This window comes from Marmota monax, unplaced genomic scaffold, assembly GCF_021218885.2.
Source record: "Marmota monax isolate L192 unplaced genomic scaffold, Marmota_monax_Labrador192_F-V1.1 WCK01_AAM20220418_F8-fsc00333, whole genome shotgun sequence".
NCBI classification, from domain to species: Eukaryota; Metazoa; Chordata; class Mammalia; order Rodentia; family Sciuridae; genus Marmota; species Marmota monax.
In genome coordinates, this window is record NW_026694397.1 from 830,868 (window position 1) to 852,469 (window position 21,602).

Here is a 21,602-nt window from a genome sequence, read left to right on the forward strand (position 1 = left end):
CCAGCGGGCCACGTCCCGTTTCCGGGAGGGCTCTGGTGGGCGTTGACACGAGACAGCTACGCACCCCCTGGGGCCCCGCCCCCGATTCGCGAGCCGCAAGCCCGCGTCGGCGCCTTCTGACGCTACTGTGGGCGTGTCGGCGCGATTCGCGACGTCGCGACGCGGCGGCAATGGCGACTGCGTCAGGCTCTGTGGGGCTTCGTTTTTAAATCATTTCCTGACATTGCCGCGGGAGCCGCGATCGTCTCAGACCCGGTAGGCGGCAGCGGCGGCGGCGGCGCGCGTGCGCGCTACTGCTGCGTCCCGGACCGAGCAGCGGCACCGCAGCCCTGTGAAGTGAGCCAGGTGGGCGGCGGCGCGACCGAGCTCAGAGTAGCCATGCGCGCGCGCGTGTGCGGCTGGCGGGCGGGCGGAGCCGGGGGCGGTGCGGCGGCAGAACTGCCCTGACTTCCCGGGGACTGCTGGGGCGCAGTGGGGAGGCGGGCCGGGGGGCGGCGGGGCTCGAGCTGAGCACAGCGGACCTCCCTTTCTCTGCTCCCTTCCGGCGTCATCTGGGCCTTTTCTCTAGTCTAAACCCTGCCGGTGGGCTAGGTAGGAAACATGAGCGGCAACAACTTGGATGCGAACGATGAGTTTGATGAGCAGTTGCGAATGCAAGAATTGTACGGAGACACCAAGGACGGTGACACCCAGAATGATCCCAGCGGAGAAGCCGATTCTTTTGAGCAGCAGCCGGCCGACACCCCCTATGAGTGGGACCTGGACAAGAAGGCATGGTTCCCCAAGGTAAGATAGAGGCACCGGCGCCACTGCGGAGAGGGCCGCCTGGCCAGCCTTGCTGGTACTCCTGTTACGTTTGCTTTGCCAAGGACCATGATCCTAGCCCCCCATGTCTGGTCATGACGCGTCTTTTTGTTGCGTCTGTTGCAGAACCTATGTGTAGAGAAACGTAAATCTTTAGGTAGTGTCTTAAATGCCTTTTGTATGCCTTATTAATTTTGTCTGTGAAGGTCACAGCTGGTTATTACATTGATGACTGATTTTTATTGCAAAGAGGAAAAACACTAGATTTAGTAACGTTTGATCTTAAGATAGTCAAGGTGATATATCCTGGGAATTCAGATGTTAAGCTTATGTACTGTGTGAAGCATGTTGATTTTTTTAAAAAAATAGCCATTTATATATCTTTATTGTTTGAACTTTTCTTTGCCCTTTGCTTTATTTTCCTACAAAATTTTGTCCCTGGGCATATGTCTTTGAACCGTTTAACCACAGGACTGTGACTAAAGATGCACAGAAGATGGATGGAAATGATCTGTGTACATTTGTTTGGAGTACTCAGAGTTTGTTAATTGTTTTATTTCAGCTTGGAAGTAAAATAACTAGTGTTAAACTTGGTTCTCTAAACTTGTGGTAAATGTTCCCTGATAATCTTAAGACTCATATGAGCATCAGTATCAAAGGATATTAACAACACAGTAACTTGCAAGCTGATAATAACCAAATATGTCTCCATTGTGTGATTGGATGGTTATTTTAAAACTTTAGTGTTTTTCTTTTCCATTTTGTGTTGTATATATTCCAATCTCTCCAAATTGTTAAAATAGACTTTACTTATGTATAGTGATACCAGCTTGAGTGCAGATTTGTTTTCTTTTTCCTTCTGAGTACTTATCAATTATTTGGTAAGGGATTAATTTGTAACTCTCTTTTTATGTTATTAATTCCAAAAAACAAGGAATACACATATGATTTGGACTTGTCCTTAATTTGTTTTGATATTGAATGATAGTGTAATTTAATTAGTGATAGAGTCAATATGAACATTTTGTTTTACAATTGTTAGCCTCATTCTTCATACAAAACATCAAGAGTTGCATGCCATATGCTCTCATATTCAGAAGTGTGAGTATTTATTGTATACGTATATTGCATCTATACAGTAAGAAATTGGTTTCTATAATAGATTATTAAATGACATTTGGTGTTCTGCATTATTGTTAGCTGCTATTTCCTTTATTTTATGTATTTGTAGCCTTAGTCAAGGGTATGGTAGGGAAGTAATAATTTACAAATGAAACAATTAGAAAAGGAGCCAATATTTCTTTAAATGCTTTGGTATTTTATGCATTTACAGTTTAATTACTATAAGTGTTAATCTGCAGAAATTTAAACTTTTTATGGGTGGAAATAACTTTGAATTTTTGTGTATGCATTTTGACTTTCTTGTCCAGATCACTGAAGATTTCATTGCTACCTATCAAGCCAATTATGGCTTCTCTAATGATGGCGCATCTAGTTCTACTGCAAATGTCCAAGATGCCAACACTAGGACTGCAGAGGAACCGCCACAAAGAAAAACCCCTGAACCTTCTGATCCTAGAAAGAAGGGAGAAAAAAGAAAGGCTGAATCAGGCAAGTGGTTGTACCTTGCAAAACATGAGCATAAAAATTTAAAATGTGAGTGTGTAAACATATATAGTTAGTTTTGGGGGAATTATAATAGCTCTGAAGGAATGAGTTTTTTTCTTTAAGATGTCTGAGTCATAAAGAATCAAGATAAAATGACCATCTTCTCTTTTAGCCAGGGCTTGAAAACAAATCTGTCAAAAGGTTCAAATATTTGAAAGGTAGGCAGTGATTTGAGTTAGTTTATTAGTCTTCTAAAGGTAAGAGAAAGTTCGTAGAGATTTTAAGAAACTGTCACATTGTCAAAATTTCATAATGTAATTCTTATCTTGGCTTTTAAGTATTTTATGTATTTCTTTTTGATTTTTAGGGTGGTTTCATGTTGAAGAAGACAGAAATACAAATGTATATGTGTCTGGTATGTATACCTTTTAAAACAAACTTAAGATTGAACAATTTAAAAAAAAATTTTTTTAGTTGTTAATGGATCTTTATTTTATTCATATTTATATGCAGTGCTGAGAATCGAACCCAGTGCCTTACATATCTGAGGCAAGTGCTTTATCACTGAGCCACACTCCAGCCCAGGATTGAAAATATTTGATGTTGAGATTTTTTCAAAATGATTTTTAGTTTTAGTTCCTCTGAAGTCCATTTTTAAAATCTTTGTGGATGGATGTATATATATGTTTGTATTTTATGTGTATATGTGTATATATTTTTTGGTATAGGGGATAGAACCCAGGGGTGCTTTGCCTTTGAGCTGCATTCTCAGACTTTTTTTTTTTTTTTCATTTTGAGAGGGTCTTGTCAAGTTGCTTAGGCTGTCCTCAAATTTGAGATCCTCCTTCCTCGGCTTTCCAAGTTGCTGGTATTACAGATGTGTGCCACTATGCCCGGCTCATTGTAGACTTGTTTGTTCACTTGTTTACACTAATGAGGAATTTGCTTATTACAGGTCTAAGAAAAATTAAGTGTATGTAACTTTGCATATACCATCCATTTTACCTGCGTTAGCTAATTGATGACAGTTTGCCCTCTTCAGATTCAGTGAGGGCTAAGCAAAAATAATTTTAATATATATTCGAATACATAAATATGTGAATGTTCCTTAGTTTGATAGACGTAAGATTTTTGCATTCACTTGGAAAATCAGTTTTGCATTCACCTAAGTTGTAAATTTCTAATTGATCGAATGCTAAGTAACTTTCACCTTTATAAATATTTTGGAAAATTTTTTTGATTTTACAGGTTTACCTCCTGACATTACAGTGGATGAATTTATACAGCTTATGTCTAAATTTGGTATTATTATGAGGGATCCTCAGACAGAAGAATTTAAGGTCAAACTTTACAAAGATAATCAAGGAAATCTTAAAGGAGATGGGCTTTGCTGTTATTTGAAGGTTAGTTATATGATCAAATAAGTTCTTGTATTTCCATTTTTTTTAATAGAGGTCTCACTCTGTTGCTCAGGCTGATCTTGAACTCGAGGGCTCAAATGATCCTCTTGCTTCATCCTCCTAAGTAGCTGGGACTAAAGGCATGATTCATTGCACCTGGCCTTTGTATCACCATTTTTACCTCAGGAGCCAGGACTATAATCATTTTTTAAAATTTTTTTTAGTTGTAGGTGGACACAATACCTTTATTTTATTTACTTATTTTTATGTAGTGCTGAGGATCAAACCCAGTGCCTCGCACGTGCAAGGCAAATGCTCTGCCACTGAGCCACAATCCCAGCCCAGGACTATAAAAGGTGATAACTTAAACCAAGAAGTATTCAAAACAGGGTATAAAGAAAACTGAAATTTCAGGTGGTACCTGTGTGTATCACTTTGGTAAGGTTTTCACGTGTTTTGAAAGTATATAAGTATGTGCCTGAAGTGCTTCTTTTGTCTTAAAATTCTCAGTGCAAAGATCTGTTCATCAATGTGTGTAATCAGTTGGGAAAATGGTTTAAAAATCTGAGAAGAAAAATGAAAGCCAGAAACATTTTTTTGGCCTGTTGCAATGAATTAGACTAGGGTTTTGCAAACTCCAGCCTGCCACCTGTTTTTGTAAATAAAGCTTTATTGGAGCACAGCCATACTCATTCATCTATGCATTTGTCTGAGACTGCTTTTGTGTTTCATCAGAGTTGCATATTTGAGCATAGGCCTCATGGCCCACAAAGCCTAAACTGCTTACTAAATGGCTGTTTACAAAATGACTTTTCTGACCCTGGAATTAGATTATAAAGGACATGATAGCTTATGCTTATTGCTTTAAAATATTTTTGAATAGGAGAAAAGAGAATGATATTAACAGAAATTTGCAGATGTTTTGTGTAGTCTTGGTACCATAAATTGCACAGAGGTAGCTCAGTGCCAAAGGCAACAACACCTGCCACCTTAGGAACGAGTATTATGTGTTATTGCTGGGTACAAAATGTACATGATAATGAAATGTACATTTGTCATAGAACCTGACAGTAATTATAAAGTAAAATAAAAATGGTACAACAGCAGTGCAAGCACTACAAGTGCGTTGTGAATCTGCTGTATTTCAGTAAGACCAGAAGAGGGAAGGATTAAGCTGACAGCTTTTTGGTAGGTAGGTTTTTAACCTTGTTCTTAAACAAGGTGGATGTGGGATATAAGCATGACCATTTGAGGGAAGTACTTTTGTAGTGTTTAAATGTAAGGAGATTTGTAAGTTTTATAATTCATCAAGGATTATTAAACATCTGTGAACTGCTTCTTTAAGGGGGTTTGATTGGATATTTAAAAATGGAGTTTATGAAACTTCATATATATAATTTAGGGCCCATAAAAGCACAAGATTATCAAACCAGTAAATTGAGTTCCAGAAAAATTTGGGTAATTATTTTAAGATCCATATTTGATTTGAGCAGCTGAGTTCAGTTTTGTTTTCCTCAGACCTTCAGGTCTTAGACTCTTTGGATCTGATAACTGCCCACCTTATATAGGACCCACATTCTATAAATGTATTTCATGAATATGCCGCTAGATATCTTCTACTTATTAGTGTATTGCAGACCAGTATTTTAGTTGTTGAAGCAAAAAATTAAAGGCTGGAAATCTTATTCCCAGTTCCTTGAGTCATCTAGCCTTTCAGGTGGGAGTACAATAGGATTTTAAAACTAGAATCAACCTTCCATTATGCAAGTCCATTCACCTTATTTTGTAGATGTGCAGTTGACATTCCAAGAGGCAAAATTAACCCAGTAATTAATTTATTGAATATTTAACTGTCTGCTAGTTCCTACCCTTTGCGTGAACTATTTCATTTCATAAGGAGCCCTGTGATGAAGATAGTACTATTCCATTTTACAAAGGAAGAAATTGGGGCTCAGAGTTTAAGTAAGGGGCCCAAGTTCACACAGCTGGTTAGGGGCAGCTGTGTCTCCAAAGCAAGTTTCCTTATTTACATTCTAGAGTTCTTTATCTCAAAGTAGGTAGTTGTCATCATTCCTTTCTAAAAGACTTCTCAAATTTTCAGTGTGTAACTTATTGACTGTATTTTATTTTACCTTTATAAAGAGGGAATCTGTGGAACTTGCATTAAAACTTTTGGATGAAGATGAAATTAGAGGCTACAAATTACATGTCGAGGTAGCAAAGTTTCAGCTGAAGGGGGAATATGACGCCTCAAAGAAGAAAAAGAAGTGCAAAGACTATAAGAAGAAGCTGTCTCTGCAACAGAAGTTTGTATTTTTTTTTCTTTTTGAAAGGTTCCATATAAATATCCTAAAGTATATTTTTGATAGTAGCCACTTAGTTTTGTTTCATCAAAAATGTCTACAGATCATTTTTAAAGAATTTCATTAGTTCACCAGGGATCTTTGGTAATCTAGTTGATGGGCTGGTTTGGCAATGGTGGTATTTTTTCTTTCTGCAGTATTTATTTATAATATAATGGTAATTAACTGAACTAAGAAAAATCAATTTTTTTAAAAAAAATATTTTTTAGTTGTCAATAGACCTTTATTTTATTTATTTATATGTGGTGCTGAGAATCAAACCCAGTACCTCACACATGCTAGACAAATGTTTTGCCACTGAGCCACAACCCCAGCCCCAAGAAAAATCATTTTTTGAAAATGTTGAACATTAAATTAGCAAGATAGTTTAGGCTTATATACCAGAACTTTTGGTTTATTTTCAATGTGAATTGAAATCAGTTATACCAGGAGCTAAATTTTTATATACAGGTTTGTTAGTAGAAATTAGAAATGATAAGCTTTATTACTGTATTTTCTGTATAGTTACATGTAGCATATATGTAATGTTGTCAGGTTTTTATTAATATATTATTAAACAGACTGAAGTATGCTAGTTTTAAGAAAAGGATACTTTCCCTGATGTTAAAATAATAATAAAAGTGTTTAGTTGTACTGTCCCATAGTTTTTACAAGATTAGTTTAAAAAGATACTACAAATTTTGTAAATGGTATTAGTAGAATTTAAGACTGTAACAAAGTGAGTAGTTTTATATATTTCTGTGCAGCTTGTTCTTTATAATGATAAAGTGCCTAAAAACTAACGCAAAACATTTTTTTAACCTCAAAATACAGTCAACTTTTCATATCCGTGTGTTCTATATCTGTGGACTCAGTGTACTCTGAATTGAAAATATTTGGAGAAAAAATTACATCTGTAATGAACATGGAGAAACTTTTTCTTGTTATTCCCTAAGCAATATAGTATAACAACTATTTATGTAGCATTTATATCATATGATAAGTAATGTAGAGGTTGACGTAAAGTATACAGGAGGATATGTGTAGGTTCTATGCAAATACTGTGCTATTTTATATAAAAGACTTGAGTATGGGTTTTGTATCCAAGGTGGGTCCTGGAACCAGTCACCCATATATGCTGAGGAACAACTACATATCTTCCTAGAGAATAATAAGTAGTAAATAATTAGGAATTTTAGGAGTCCCATTGGAATGTTTGTATGAGATGAGTTGCTTATATATGCTGAGGGTTTCAGGTACCAGGTTTATTTTTACCCCTGCCCAGTGTTTTTTTTTTTTTTTTTTTTCAGAAAATTCTGTGAATGGAATTGTGACAGAAATATACATTGTTTTAGAATCAAATAATTATCATTATTAAATATTCAAAGGGTTATATTAGTAACTCATTTTCTATCCAACAAGTCTGAAACAAAATTCATTTTCTTTCTACTATATTATGATATTTAGGCAGTTGGATTGGAGACCTGAGAGGAGAGCTGGGCCATCCCGGATGCGCCATGAGCGAGTTGTCATCATCAAAAATATGTTTCACCCTATGGATTTTGAGGTAGGAAATGGTGTTCTAATGAATAGGAATTCTGATACGTTTTCTTTCAAGGGAGCCCAAAGGTCATCTTCCATCTTTGTCATGTCACATCCTACATGTTCAGGTAGTGGATAAGGCAGAAAAATGGAGCCAAGAATCAATCTGATGTTTTGGATTTGTCTTTGTTTGGCACCATGTTCTTTTAATTGTATCCCAGTAAAACTGTTTATTTTATTTTTTATTTTTTAAATTTTTTAATTTGTTCTTTTTAGTTATACAGGATAGTAGAATATATTTTGACATATCAAACACATATGGATTATAACTTCCCATTCTTGTGGTTGTATGTATATGAACATAGGAAAGTTATATCTGATTCATTCCATTGTCTTTCCTAGTCCCATCTCCCTTTCCTTTTCTTCATTCCCCTTTGTCTAGTCCAGTGAACTTCTTCTCAGCTTAATACTCTTATTGTGGCCCCAAATAACAACCTCTTGGTATGGGAAATTGTTAAGAAATATCATCATTTAAAGATCAATGAGGATAGTTTGTGGATTTTGAGTGCAGTCCAACAAGTATGGGCTGATTTGGTGGAGAGTACCAGTTGCACACTTGCAAATGAAAACTCACTTTGCTACTAAAAGTTTAATCCTTAGTATAATGAAATTCAGCCCCCAATGTTTTAAATAACGGGTGTTGTTTTTTTCAGAATCTCAGTTTTACAAAACCCTTCAGTGGCTACTAGGAGAAGGTTATAATATTTAATGTCCATGTAAAATTCTTAAGAACAGGAAAGAAATGAATAAAGGAAGTTTTCTAGTACTGAAGAGGTTTGAGGAATACTACTTGTTGTCAAGGTATCTTGTGCTGCATTCTGCTTCTAATTTTTTCTGATGTAGATTGACACTATCATTACTGGCAAAGCAACTCTATTCTCTGTCTGGTTCTGGAATTATAGCAAGTTATACATGAAGAAACTATTCATAATGTAAAATTCCAGGTTTACAAATGTGGTAGGTGCAATCAGTGCTCATTCTTGTTGTTCTGTGCATGGTTTGTAAACAGTGTCAAAATGCAGTATCATTTTAGTTGCATTAGAAAGGTTCCCAAGATGGACAATTGAGCTCCATCTCTGAACAGTGATGCAATAGGACTTACTGTCCACCTGTGGAGTCTGGACATCTTTCAAAGTCATTGGATAGATGCATGTGGTATATTTGTAAAGTTGCATGGTGTCTCTGCTGACCAGAAATCCAGAAGAACCTTGAAATATTACAGAGCTATTGTAGACTTGCAGTAATAATGAAGTATGACTTAAAAACACACATGTATACAAGCACACTACAGAAGGTCTCTGACTTTACCTGGGTTTGACTGAACACATTTTTGACTCTATGATGGTGCAAGAACAATATGTGTTCAGTAGAAATGGTGTTTCAAATTTTGGATTTTGATTTTTTCCCAGGCTAGCAATCGTGAGGATGAACAACCAGTACTCTACAGTGTATATACAGTGTTCACTAAACTACATCCAATATTCAAATCTTTATTATAAAATAGATGTTTTTGCCCAACTATGGGCTAATTTAAATGTTCTGAGCATATTTAAGGGAGTCTAGGCTAAGGTCTGGTGTTCAGTAGGTTAAGTGTACTAAATGCATTTTGTACTTAGTATACTTTCAATTTCTGATGGGTTTGTTGGGACGTGACCCCATTGTAAGTTGCATAGCATCTGTAGTTGCTTTTTGAAGTGCTGTCCTTGCTGGGTTCGACTTTAAAAGCAATTCATAGGTAAATCACAGTATCTAGTCTACTAGGTACAACTCTAGAATTTCCTGTGATTCATCGAATTTTATCTCCCTGGTGAATAAGTGGTTTGTTGCTTAGGTGGCATATTTATTTATGTTACTTGAAGTCCTTGATTCACATATATCAAACTCCTGACATTCAAATGTGAATGTAATTGCAAACTTAATTTAAAGCATTTAAATTATATGTTCTTGTTTCTGCCTCCTGCCTTGCTTATTGAGAGACCCTATTTATGTGTAACTGTCACCCTGAGCTGACTTAGCTTTATAAATATTATCCCCTCCAAGCTACATTTATTCCATCTTAACTCTTACAGATCTACTTATAAATTTCTGATTCTTTAAAAACAAATACTTCTTGGTTTAGTGTAAACTTTACTTTGGAGTTACAGAGCCTTTATATTACCCTGTTTTGTTTCACTTGTGTCATTTATTATTATCTGAAATAATTTTATCTCTTCTGCTAGAATATGAGTTCCATGAAGACCAGGACTTTGCCTACTCTGTTTGCTGCTGTAGTCCCAGGGAATAGAATTGTAGACCCTAAATATGTATTTATTATTAGGCCCTCCCTATATTTATTTTATGGTTCTGCAATTGAACCCAGAGACTAGTGTGTGCTGAGCACATGTTCTAGCACTGAGCTATACTCCCAGCCCCTGCCCTATTATTTATATGAAGAATAATTGAAAGAATGAATGAAATCCCTATTACTTCCAAGCCAGAGTTTCTGCATTCATGCAATGGATAAAATATTTCTGCTTTACATCTTTGTAAATGAAAGCAATTTTCTTCTCAGATGCTATGCTTCAGAGGGTGGCAGGACAGTCTGTGCTGGCAGTGGTAGGCTTCAGAACTCCCAAGCAAAGAAATCCTTGGCCCTCTCCTTGTTTGTGCACCAACCTAGTTTCAAGTGGTTCAACTAGATTGACAAGAGCCTGTTAGCAAGAGAGAGAACAGTCTTGGTTTTTGTTCACTATCTCTGTGGTCTTGAACTTCAGAATGTGTAGTGTAGACCTATACTATCTGATATTGTAGATTCTAGCCACATATGTATAGTTTAATTAAAACTAAATAAAAAGTTCAGTTCTTCAACTGTACGAGCTATATATGCAATTAATAGCTACCAAATTGAATAATGCAGATATGCAAATTTCCTATCATCATAAAAAGTATTAGACAATACTGGTATAGACGTTATGTGACAATGAATAGAAGGGTTTAACAGGAAAGCCTGCTTTCATTACATAATTTTGGGATTGTTTGATTTGACTGAAGACTTCTTGTGACCCTAAAGAACAGACATTAGCATTGAGCTTTTTAGTGGGAAACAAAACATTGAATTGTCAAGTTACTTCAAGTTATCAGAAATAAGTCAAGATTCTGGGAGTGTAATATATTTGTATTCTAAACAGTTGACCAATGTTAGAAGCAGCATATCTAAAAATACTCTTTGGCAGCAGGGTAAACAGTGAAGCCTAATGTTTTTAATGTCACTTCAGAGGGTCTGCAGTATTTGATTCAGCCTTATTTAAAAATGTAATGTCTGGCAAATTAGAATCCCAAGAGATGAGGAGTGAAAATTCAAATGCAAAGGTATGTTTCTCTTTGTGTGTATCAGCAATGTCCAATAGAAGTATAAGGTAAGCCCCATGTGAACTTTAAATTTTTTCATAATCCAAATAAAAATATATTGTGAAACTAAGGAAATTAAATTTTTGTGAATTTTAATTTAATCCAGCATATCTAGCATATTACAGTTTTGACATGTAGTGAGTATAAAAATATTAGTGAGGTATACTCCTTTTTTTCCTTTTGGTACTAAATTTTCAAAGTGTAGTGTACGTTTTACACCTAGAGTACCTTGAGTTGGACTAGCCACATTTCAAATGTTCGTAACCCTGTGTGATCAGTGTCCACTGTCTTAGCCAGTGTAATTTTATATTGTAAAGGCATGAGAAATATCATTTATTTCTTCTATACAAAACGAAACACCATCATGGGGGAAATAAATTCTGAGAATTAATGGTAGAAAGTTGTAGTGCGTGAGGCCAATTATAGTCACAGGCCTATTGCTTGCAAAGTGCCGTCTTCAGAAAATTTCCATGTGTAGCTCACTAGGTTAAAGAGTCTTCCTAAAGGAGGAGAACATTATCATGGAGCATCAGGATACTGTACAGCAATGATAATGTATTAGTTTTTCAAGTTGGTATAAATGAAAACAAAGGTCTGGCAAGACTTAGGCTCAGAATTGATACCTATCTTATAGGAAGAATACTGAGAAATTGATGTAGAAATAATGGTGTCCCCCACCCTAATGGAATCACATTTAAATTCAAAATTTGTTAAATATTTAGAAACTTTTTTGTTTTTGTTTTTTTATATAACCCTGATTTTTCTTGGTGAATAAGAGAGAGATTAGGAACAGTTTGTCAAACTCTGAAAAATATTTTATTGATTATTGGCTGTATATAAAATTCTGTACTGTTTACAAAACTCAGTGAAACAAGATTCCTGCCTTCTGCAAGCACATGATCCCATAGGAGCTGATTAGACACATGCATCACCAATGGCCACTGCGTGACTTTATCAAAAGATGTTTATGTTCCATTGCACCATTTTCAGATCTGATAGTTCTGCAAAATTAGGTTTTCTTCTCCAAAATAAGGTTTTATAAATAGGGAAATTCAATCTGCCAGCTATACTTTTCGAAGCTGCAGATTTGTGCAAATTGGGTTTTACATTTTTTCTTTTAAATCTGATTTCAGTAACTGCTTCCCAATTTATTTTTGCTTTTTGAGAGAACTTTAAGGGAGAAAAGCTACTTTTTGGTACTTCATCGTAGTTCCTTTTTAGTTGGTAAGAAAAATAAAACCCTGTGAGAAAGGTAGATGCATTCAAATGTTTTAGTGTAAATGGACTTCAATAGAAATTCTTAGATAGCATATCTTCATTTATATTTGTAGTTGAAATTCAAGTTTATAAACATAGCTTTTTCTGAGCCCTTTTCATGCATTGAAACTTAGAGAAATATTCCCATTGGAATATTAAAAATCCTTTTGATATGAGGAGGAAAGTACACCTGAACTTGACTACTAGAAATAGCAATGCTCAAATGTTCTCCGTACACTTGGTTGTTGTAAGAGCAACAGTAAGAATATGTCTTAATGTTTGCTTTATACCTTGTGTGCTGTGTTGTCTTGTTATAACACAGCAGAAGATAAGATAAACAAGAATCCTCCTAAGGTTTACCTTGTGAGTTAAACTAGAATCTTGAAAGCACACACACAAAAAAGGTTTTAGAAAATTTAGTCAATAAAAGTGATATCTCTTTCTCCTTTGCAACATTTCTGTAAATAGGAATCTATCTGAAAATCAGAGCAAAGGACTCATCAGTATTACTATGATGCCTATGCAGTACAGGAATTACCAGTCTGTGACTAAAAGTGTGTCACAGGGTTTCTTCCTTTACTGCTGCTGTTAATTTGGAATTTCCAGTCCCACTTCCCTTCCTTTTTCCTTTGTCACTGTAGGCCCCCCTCTTCTCTTTGCCGTGCTTGTCCATTTCCTCTGTCTTAAAGCAGGGTAGACATATACTAGTAGCATTGTCTGCAGTGGTCTAACTTCATTTGATTTTTTTTTTTTAATTTTGTAGACTATAGACACAGTCAAACTTAAGCAAAACTTTTTTTATTTGTGGGTTTGTCAGAGCAATAAATTTGATTCTCAGGAATTATAGTTGAAGAAACAGAAAAAAATTTTAATTATGTTAATTTTTACAGGACGATCCATTGGTGCTGAATGAGATCAGAGAAGATCTTCGAGTAGAGTGCTCCAAGTTTGGACAAATTAGGAAGCTCCTTCTCTTTGATGTAAGTTCATGGCTTGGAAAAATGAATCCTAAAACAATTATTTTTCTAGCTTAATATATGATTATTGAACATCAGTAAGCTCCTAAATTTTAGATTAATATTTTAATATAGTAAGTTTGCTATCTGATGGTAGTCATCTATCAACAATAACTAGATAGACATTTTTTATTTTTACAAGTCAAGGCTTTGATAGACTTGGTATGTCTTGTTCATTTCTCTTCATCCCTCTTAGAGGATGTGATCAGGTGAAAGAAACTGCAAGAAAAATGTACAAAACTTTATTTTTCCCTATTTGCCCACATTTTCCCCTCTCTAAATTATTCTTCTCTATATTTGGATCAATTGGGGAAAATATTCTACTGTGTATTTCCCCTTTTCATCCTTCTTTTACTTCCAAAATTGACACAGTAATTTAAAGTCACCATTTATTTTTGTTGTACTATTAGCTCCTTTACGTGTTATCTCATTTAGCCCTCAACAACCCTTCCAAGGTAGGTAAGTCCTATTCTACCCACTTTACAGATGAGAAAACTAAAACTTTTCAGTTGGAGCACCGTGCCCAGGGTTTATTCAGCTGGTAACTAACAGCCAGGATTTAATCCCAGAGTGAATCTCACTTCAGTGTTCATAGTCTTAACAATTACTCTGTCTTATCTCTCATTAAACAATATTTTTTGCAGAAATATTTCTGGCTCTTGCTAGATAAGATGTAGCTAAAGAAATAGCTGAATGCATGCCGTTTTGGGGATAAAAGGGAGAAAGACTTCTTAAAGTCTTCTACCTTGAAGTATCAAAGAGAATACTATACCTTACATACTTTATCAAATGTGTTTTGCTTTTAATCTTATTGTTCATTATTTTTTGTTCATTCTTGTCTTTCTAGAGGCACCCAGATGGTGTGGCCTCTGTGTCCTTTAGGGATCCCGAGGAAGCTGATCATTGTATTCAGACCCTTGATGGAAGATGGTTTGGTGGTCGACAGATCACCGCCCAAGCATGGGATGGGACTACAGATTATCAGGTAAATTCTACAGTTATCAAGGCACACAGATTGTTTTATTACCAACAAATATTGATCAAGCAGTCTTTTAGGATGAAGTTTTGGGTTTGGTTTAATCTGTTTAGTGTAACAACACTTCTTTTAAATAATACTTTACATTCAGAGGATGGAAAGAAAAAATGTTGCAGTTTGTAAGTCTGAAATTTTGAGACTTGCCCAGAATAGTGATAAGAAAAGAACACATTAAACCAAAACATTTCTTTTCCTTTCTGTGTTGTTGTGTCCAGACAGAACTCAAATACTAACTTTTAAGACATGAAACATTTCTGCAGTACTGTGGTATTTTCATTTAGTTAAATGATCCTATTTAAGTTTGGCTATTATTTAAAGTCAGTAAATCAAAATGTAAAGTGTTTGAAAACTGAAGACAGATATTACTAGGATTTCCTGAGGGGAGCTGCCTTATAAAATCAGGGTATTTTCATCAGAATTAGAAACACTCAGAGAAATTGTTCTTGTCGCCTAAAACTCATTTTAATGGCAATTTCTACTCATCCACAGGTGGAGGAGACCTCAAGAGAAAGAGAGGAAAGGCTGAGAGGATGGGAGGCATTTCTCAATGCTCCGGAGGCCAACAGAGGCCTTCAGCGTTCAAATTCTGTCTGTGCTTCAGAAAGGGCAGGGCCTTCTAGAATAAGGCATTTTTCAGAGCACCCAAGCACATCTAAAATGAATGCTCAAGAAGCTGCAACTGGAGTGGCATTTGAAGAACCTATTGATGAGAAGAAGTTTGAAAAAGCAGAAGATGTGGAAGAAGTTGAAGGAGAGGCTTCTGGAAAAGATGCTAAAGAAGGTGGGCCTGAAGAAGAGGTCAAAGAAGGCTGCCCTGAAAAAGAGTCTGAAGAGAGCTGCCTTGAGAAAGAGTGTGAGGGAGGCTGTCCCAAAAGAGAATATGAAGAAGGCTGTTCTGAAAAAGATTTTGAAGGGGGTAGTCCTAAGAAGGAGTTGAAAGAGAATGGCCCTGAGAGAGAATCTAAAAAGAAGAAACTCAAACGTGATTATGAAGAGAACGGTGTTGCCAAAGAGTCTGAAGATGATGACCCTGAAAAGGAGTCTGAAGAGGAGGATAGCCCCAAAAAAGAATCCGGAGAGGATGACTCAGAGAGAGAATCTGATGAAGATGGTTCTGAAAAGCAGTCAGAAGAAGGCTCCGAAAAAGAATTTGAAGAAAATGGCCTTGAAAATGATTTTGATGAGGAGGGCTCTGACAAAGAGTTTCCTGAAAACATTCTTGACAAAGAGTTAGAAGAAAATGACACCGACAAATCAGAATTTGATGAAGGCTCTGAGAGAGTGTTAGATGACGAGGAAGGTTCTGAGAGAGAGTTTGATGAAGATTCAGATGAAAAGGAAGAAGAAGAAGATATATATGAAAAGGTTTTTGATGATGAGTCTGATGAGAAAGAGGATGAAGATTTTGCCAATGAAAAAGAGCGGGAAGATGCTAATGAGAAAGAGAAAGAGGAAGAGGAGGATGCCGATGAAAAGCTGTTTGAAGACTCAGATGAAAAGGAAGATGAAGAAGATGCAGACATAAAGGAAGATGAAGATGTAGATGAAAAGGTATTTGAAGATGGCAATTCCAGTGAGAAGTTTGATGAGGAGGAGTGTTCCAATGACAAGGTGTTTGAGGATTCTGATGACAGGGGGACTTTGGGGAATGTGAAAGAAGATGCACTGTCCACAGGCAGCAGCTTTGTCCTTAGTAGTGATGATGATGATGATGATGATGATGATGATGATGATGATATTTAATCCCTTAAACTTGCTTTTTAGGGAGAGTCCTCCATCTCCATTTGCCTGTGCTTCAGGGTCATTACTAGTAGTGTTATATGAACATATGCATAGTGATAGGGTGCCATCTGATTAATGCATTGAAGTTTTTCCATTGTTACCTGTACCTAATTATTTTAAATATCTGTTAATTGGCTGTCGAGTTAAAACCTCATAGTTAATAACGCAAATAAACTGGATACTGTCCTTTTTGTCAGATTTGTTAAATGCATGCAAAATAATATTTTTAAAAGTATTCTGATTGAAGTTTGTGATATTCAGAAATAAAAATAAGCTGATAATATGCAGAAACTAAAAATTGTACTGGAGTTAAATTGTATCTTAAATTCATACTATTGCTTTATTCATACAAAATCTCTTGGGAGTGTCCTTGTTTCCAGCTCATGTTACCACTTGTGTCCCAATTTCTCCATTCTAAATCAGAACATGTTCCTGAACTCATAAAGCAAACACCACTTCAGAGTTTTTCCCTGCCCAGTCCTTCCACCATTGAAAATATAGGGGAGACTAGCATTCTTTCATGTACTGTTTCTTAGCCTCCTTGCACCCCTTTAAAAGTAGATTTAATGAGACTGCTCCCCAGAAAATTTTATGCATGCATACTATACAACTTCTGTACAGTTTTGGGGGGTGGTTCATGGATCCCCTGAAGATTAAGAACTTTGTCATGCATACTTCAGTTTTTGTTTTAGAATAATGGTGCCTAGTATTGTGTGAAGTTGTGTAGTCCAATACAGTTGTGGGTCTTAACTATGCTTTCCAACTTCAGTATTGATTACTAATGATGTAGCAGTAAGAAATTATTCTCATAAATTAGAAGCATTAAAATAAACTGCATTGGTGCTCTTTCATTATAGCGTCTGTAATCATTATCTTCCTTAAACAGCAAAGAGTTCCTATACTTGAAGCCCATTTTGTTCTGAGGATTTTTTAGTCCATGTGTGGGATTTCTTAAAATCTTCAGGATTTTACCAGGGATGAGTCAGTAAAAAAGTTACATATAGGAATATTGCAAACCCAAACTGTTCCCTTCAAAGATTTAGAGTCATTTAAACACTGATGTATTGTAGAATTGGTTTTCTAAATAAAAGGAAAAGAATGCTTTACCCTCTGTAAACAGAGGTTGGGACACATTACAATGGAAGTTAGCTCTATGATCATGAGAGGGGCCACTTCATTCTTTACATTAAAATTGTAACTTTGAAGATCCCAAATCTGCAAGACTGTACATTTCATCTGTTGTTTCAGATATTAACCTTTGCTTACTAAATATTACCATTTATAAGAGTGGAGAATGTAGTAATTGGATGGGGGCTAATTTAAGTGGTAGAGTGCTCACCTCACACATGTGAGGCACTGGGTTCAATCCTCAGCACCACATAAAAATAAAGATTGTGTCCATCTACAACTAAGAATATTAAAAAGAATGTAGTAAACTTTCACTATTTGGGGGACTGCATCATCTAAACAAAACATTGCAAACCCTGACAGGTTCCCATCTACAATATGAACATTTTTTCATATAAACACACTAGAAGTGAAAGATAGCTGTAAAATGGTCATGAGAATATAAATTAACAGCCACACAGCACACACACATAGCCACCTGTGTACTAAGTAATCAGGTTTCATTGGTCCTAAAAACTGAGTTTATTGTGAGGCAACAATACATCCTATTATCAGAAGAAAAGAAAATATGGGGGTGGATTCTAAGTACAACAATGCTCAACAATTGCCTGACAATTCCTAAATTGAATGTTCCTTCAGACTAGTTAATTTGCACAAGATATTTCATACTGTATTGCATTCAACCTTGAATGTATGAACCACAAATGGCTTCAGGCATGCCTTTGAATGGCATGATTGCCCTGTTCTCTGAGCCCACGCCTATCTTGAACAAGAAACTTGAAACTTCATATTAGATAAAAAATATTACTTATCTTGGGCAATATTAATGAAGTATTGAAGTTGTTACTGCTTTCTACAGGAGAAACGATAAGGGAAAAATAGGAGTAAGTTATTCCAAGTATCTATTCTCCTTTCTTAAGCAGTCATAAGTACGTTCTTTCTGGAGCCCAGAGGAGAAAAATCCAGTCCATTTGGAAAGCGCTACTTCTTCCTGTTCGATCTGTTTTCCTGATGTAAGTTCCTTGATTATTTCTAAGTCTTGGAGAGAAGTTAGGAATTAGCTAGTATTTGGATTATGCTTTTCTCAAATAATAATGCAAACTTTTTAAAAAGTAAGCTTAACATTTTTATGTAATAGAAATGTTTTTAATTAGTTTGAAAAAAAGCCATACTTTGGCGAATGGGAGAACGCCTATAAATTTGCCCTTTGTGAATATTTGTCAATATTCTTAAGGATATTTTCCTTATTGAATCTCTTTCTGATACAAGTTGCAACCTTTCTTTAGACAATCACTTCATTTAAAGTCAGTTTGCTCACATACTTTTTGCCTGTTACCACACTTCATTTACTGGCTTTGTTTATATCTCTCAGTAAAATACCTCCCTGATGTTAGAAAAAGGAAAAAATATATATTCCTTTCTAAAATCACAAGTTGCTATTACAAATAGCCTAACTCTTGGAAACCCATTAGCGTAGGGAATAACTGCTTGAGAAAAAAAAAAAAAAAACAAGCTGAAGGCTTGTTCCTCTAAACAGCAGTACTCAGAGATGGGGCTTTTAGGAAAGTGATTGGCTCATGATCGCTTTAATCTCATCAAGGGATTGATTAATCGATGGATTCATAATTTGATTGCATTATTGGGAGTTGTACTTTACATGATTCATCATGTAAAGTTGACTTTTTAGGTGTTCAGATTTTGCCATGATGGTTTTATTTTCCATTAGAAACCAAGAAGATACTGAGGTTATATGATAGATCACAAGTATTGCCCTCAATTAGAAACCATAACCAGGTGGCCTTGTGTTCATATTTTAGTTACCTTGTAGAACTCGAAGTTTGTGATATTAAGATGTGCTGGCTGTACAAAGCTAAACAAAGACAGGACAGCAGTAACAGCACAAAGATGGCTTTTTCACTGCCATTATTCCACTGCTGGCACTACTTCTCAGCGTTTCTGCTGAGATAGTAATGATAACATTAGAAGGCAGAATCAAAGTATAAAACAGCCTTTGTTTTGCTGTTTTCCAGGTTTATCACAGTAATTCAACTTAAGTAATAATGATAATCCACAACATCTAAATGTATAAATGTCCAGTCAACTATGTGTCTGATTTTCAGATTTGAAAATATGATTGACTTTCTTTTTTTCTAGGTGTTTTATACTACCTTTTAAATAATGAAATCTTTAGGTTTTAGGTAATTCTGAAGAAATAATAGATTAGGTCAATCAAATTTTGTATGGCATTTCAATGTTTTTTGTACCACTATGTACTGGGACTATGTGGGTCAATTTGAGATGGTTGTAATGTTAAACTATTGATTTAGAGTATTTAGACTCACTGTAGCATCTATGTTATGGTTTGAGTCTGGAATCTCACCCAAAGTCTCACATGCTGAAGGCTTGTTCCTCTAAGCAGCAGTACTCAGAGATGGGGCTTTTAGGAAAGTGATTGGCTCATGATTGCTTTAATCTCATCAAGGGATTAATTCATCAATAGATTAATAATTTGATTGCATTATTGGGAGTTGGTGGAAATTATAAGAGATGGGGCCTATTTGGAGGAAGTAGGCTACTGGGAGCATGCCCTAGAACAGCATATTTTGTTCCTTGTCCCTTCCTCCCTCTGTCTCTTCTTCCTGGCTGCCATGAGGTAAACAACTTTTCCTCACCAAATACTCCTTGCCATGATATTCTGCCTTACAATGGGTGCAGAAATGATAGAGCCAGCTGGGGTGCAGTGGCACATGCCTATAATCCCAGCAGCTCAGGAGGCTGAGGTAGGAGGATTACAAGTTCAAAGCTGGCCTCAGAAATTTAGGCCCTAAGTAATTTAGCATGACCTTGTCTCAAAATATAAGAGGGCTGGGGATGTGCCTCAGTGGTTAAGCACCCATGGGGTCCCTGGTGCTAAAAAAAAAAAAAGTAGAACCAAGTGACCATGGACTGAAACCTGTTAAACTATGAGCCAAAATAAACCTTTCCTCCTTTTGTTTATGTTAGGTATTTTGTTATAATGATAGAAAGCAAGTATGAACTGGGCTAGTGTGTGCCCAATAATATGCTAGGTGAGGTGAGGCAGTGAGGAATAAAGGGAAAATTAAAAATGGATACTTCCTTAGATGGTAGGTGTAGTGTCTATATGGAGATAAGACAGCCAAAAAAAAAAAAAAAGCCCCACATACAATTGGCATTTGAGATGGTTAATCAGAATTATAAACTTGATTGGATTTAAAGATGCTTAGGATTAAAAGACTTCTGGATATGTCTATGAGGGTAGTTCCAGAGACAATTGGCATGAGGGACAGCAAATTGAGGGGGAACACTTTCCCTGAATGGTGACACTGTTCAATAGACTGGGAGCCCAGATGGGATAAAAAAAAATGGGAGGAGGAAGCTGTATTGGATGCATGCTTGATTTTTCTTGAGTTGATGCATCCGTGGCTGCTACCATTACCCATGGACTTTGGACCCCATATCCTTCAGTCTTCCAACATGTAATCTTACCAGCAATTTCCCAGGTGAAGAGAAAGCCTACAGAAATGGAGAAGATCTTTGTCAGATACTCTTCTGAAAGAGAATTAATGTCCAGAATAAAGAACTAAAAGTAGACAACATTATAAAACAAATAACCCAATCAATATATAAACAAATGAACTCGACAGACATTTCCCAAAAGAAGTAGAAATTGTCAACAATTTTATGGAAAAATGTTCAACATCACTTTTAGCCATCAGTGAACCACAAATCATTTTATTTCTAGCATCACAACTACACTGTTTATTTTTTATTTTATTTTTGGGAGTAGCAAGGATTGAACTCGGGGGCACTCGACCACTGAGCCACCTCCCCAACTCTATTTTGTATTTTATTTAGAGACAGGGTCTCACTGAGTTGCTTAGCACCTTGTTGTTGCTGAGGCTGGCTTTGAACTCATGATCCTTCTGTCAGCCTCCTGAACACTGGGATTACAGGCTTGCGCCACCATGCCTGGCTTACACTGTTCATTTTTATCATTAAAACTACACTGAAATTCTCTGACTCCAGTTATAATGGCAATCATCAACAATTCAAATAACAATAAATGCTGGGGAGCATGCAGGAAAGGGAACTATTGCATACTCTTGGTGAGAGTGTTAGTACAACCACAATGGAAACCCATTTGAAGTTTCCTCAAAAAGCTAAAGATAGAACTATCATATGATCCAAATATACCACACCTTGGTATTTATTCAAAAGA

General features: G+C 36.2%; 1 protein-coding gene across 4 annotated transcripts; it reads left to right on the plus strand.

Moving 5' to 3' along the window:
* The first annotated feature begins 137 nt into the window (after nt 1-137).
* On the plus strand, nt 138-17,085 carry Htatsf1 (HIV-1 Tat specific factor 1). Of its 4 annotated transcripts, none has more exons than XM_046468151.1 (10): nt 138-255; nt 569-786; nt 2,235-2,415; nt 2,780-2,827; nt 3,661-3,815; nt 5,955-6,118; nt 7,622-7,721; nt 13,291-13,380; nt 14,264-14,401; nt 14,942-17,085. In XM_046468151.1, exons 2-10 carry the CDS (start codon nt 601-603, stop codon nt 16,193-16,195), a joined length of 2,316 nt encoding a protein of 771 aa, XP_046324107.1. In that variant the 5' UTR covers nt 138-255; nt 569-600; the 3' UTR covers nt 16,196-17,085. The 4 variants fall into 4 exon arrangements, with proteins under 4 accessions (XP_046324107.1, XP_046324109.1, XP_046324106.1 ...); XM_046468153.2 differs by having other exon boundaries at nt 150-345; nt 592-786; XM_046468150.2 differs by having other exon boundaries at nt 194-345.
* The last annotated feature ends 4,517 nt before the right edge of the window (nt 17,086-21,602 follow it).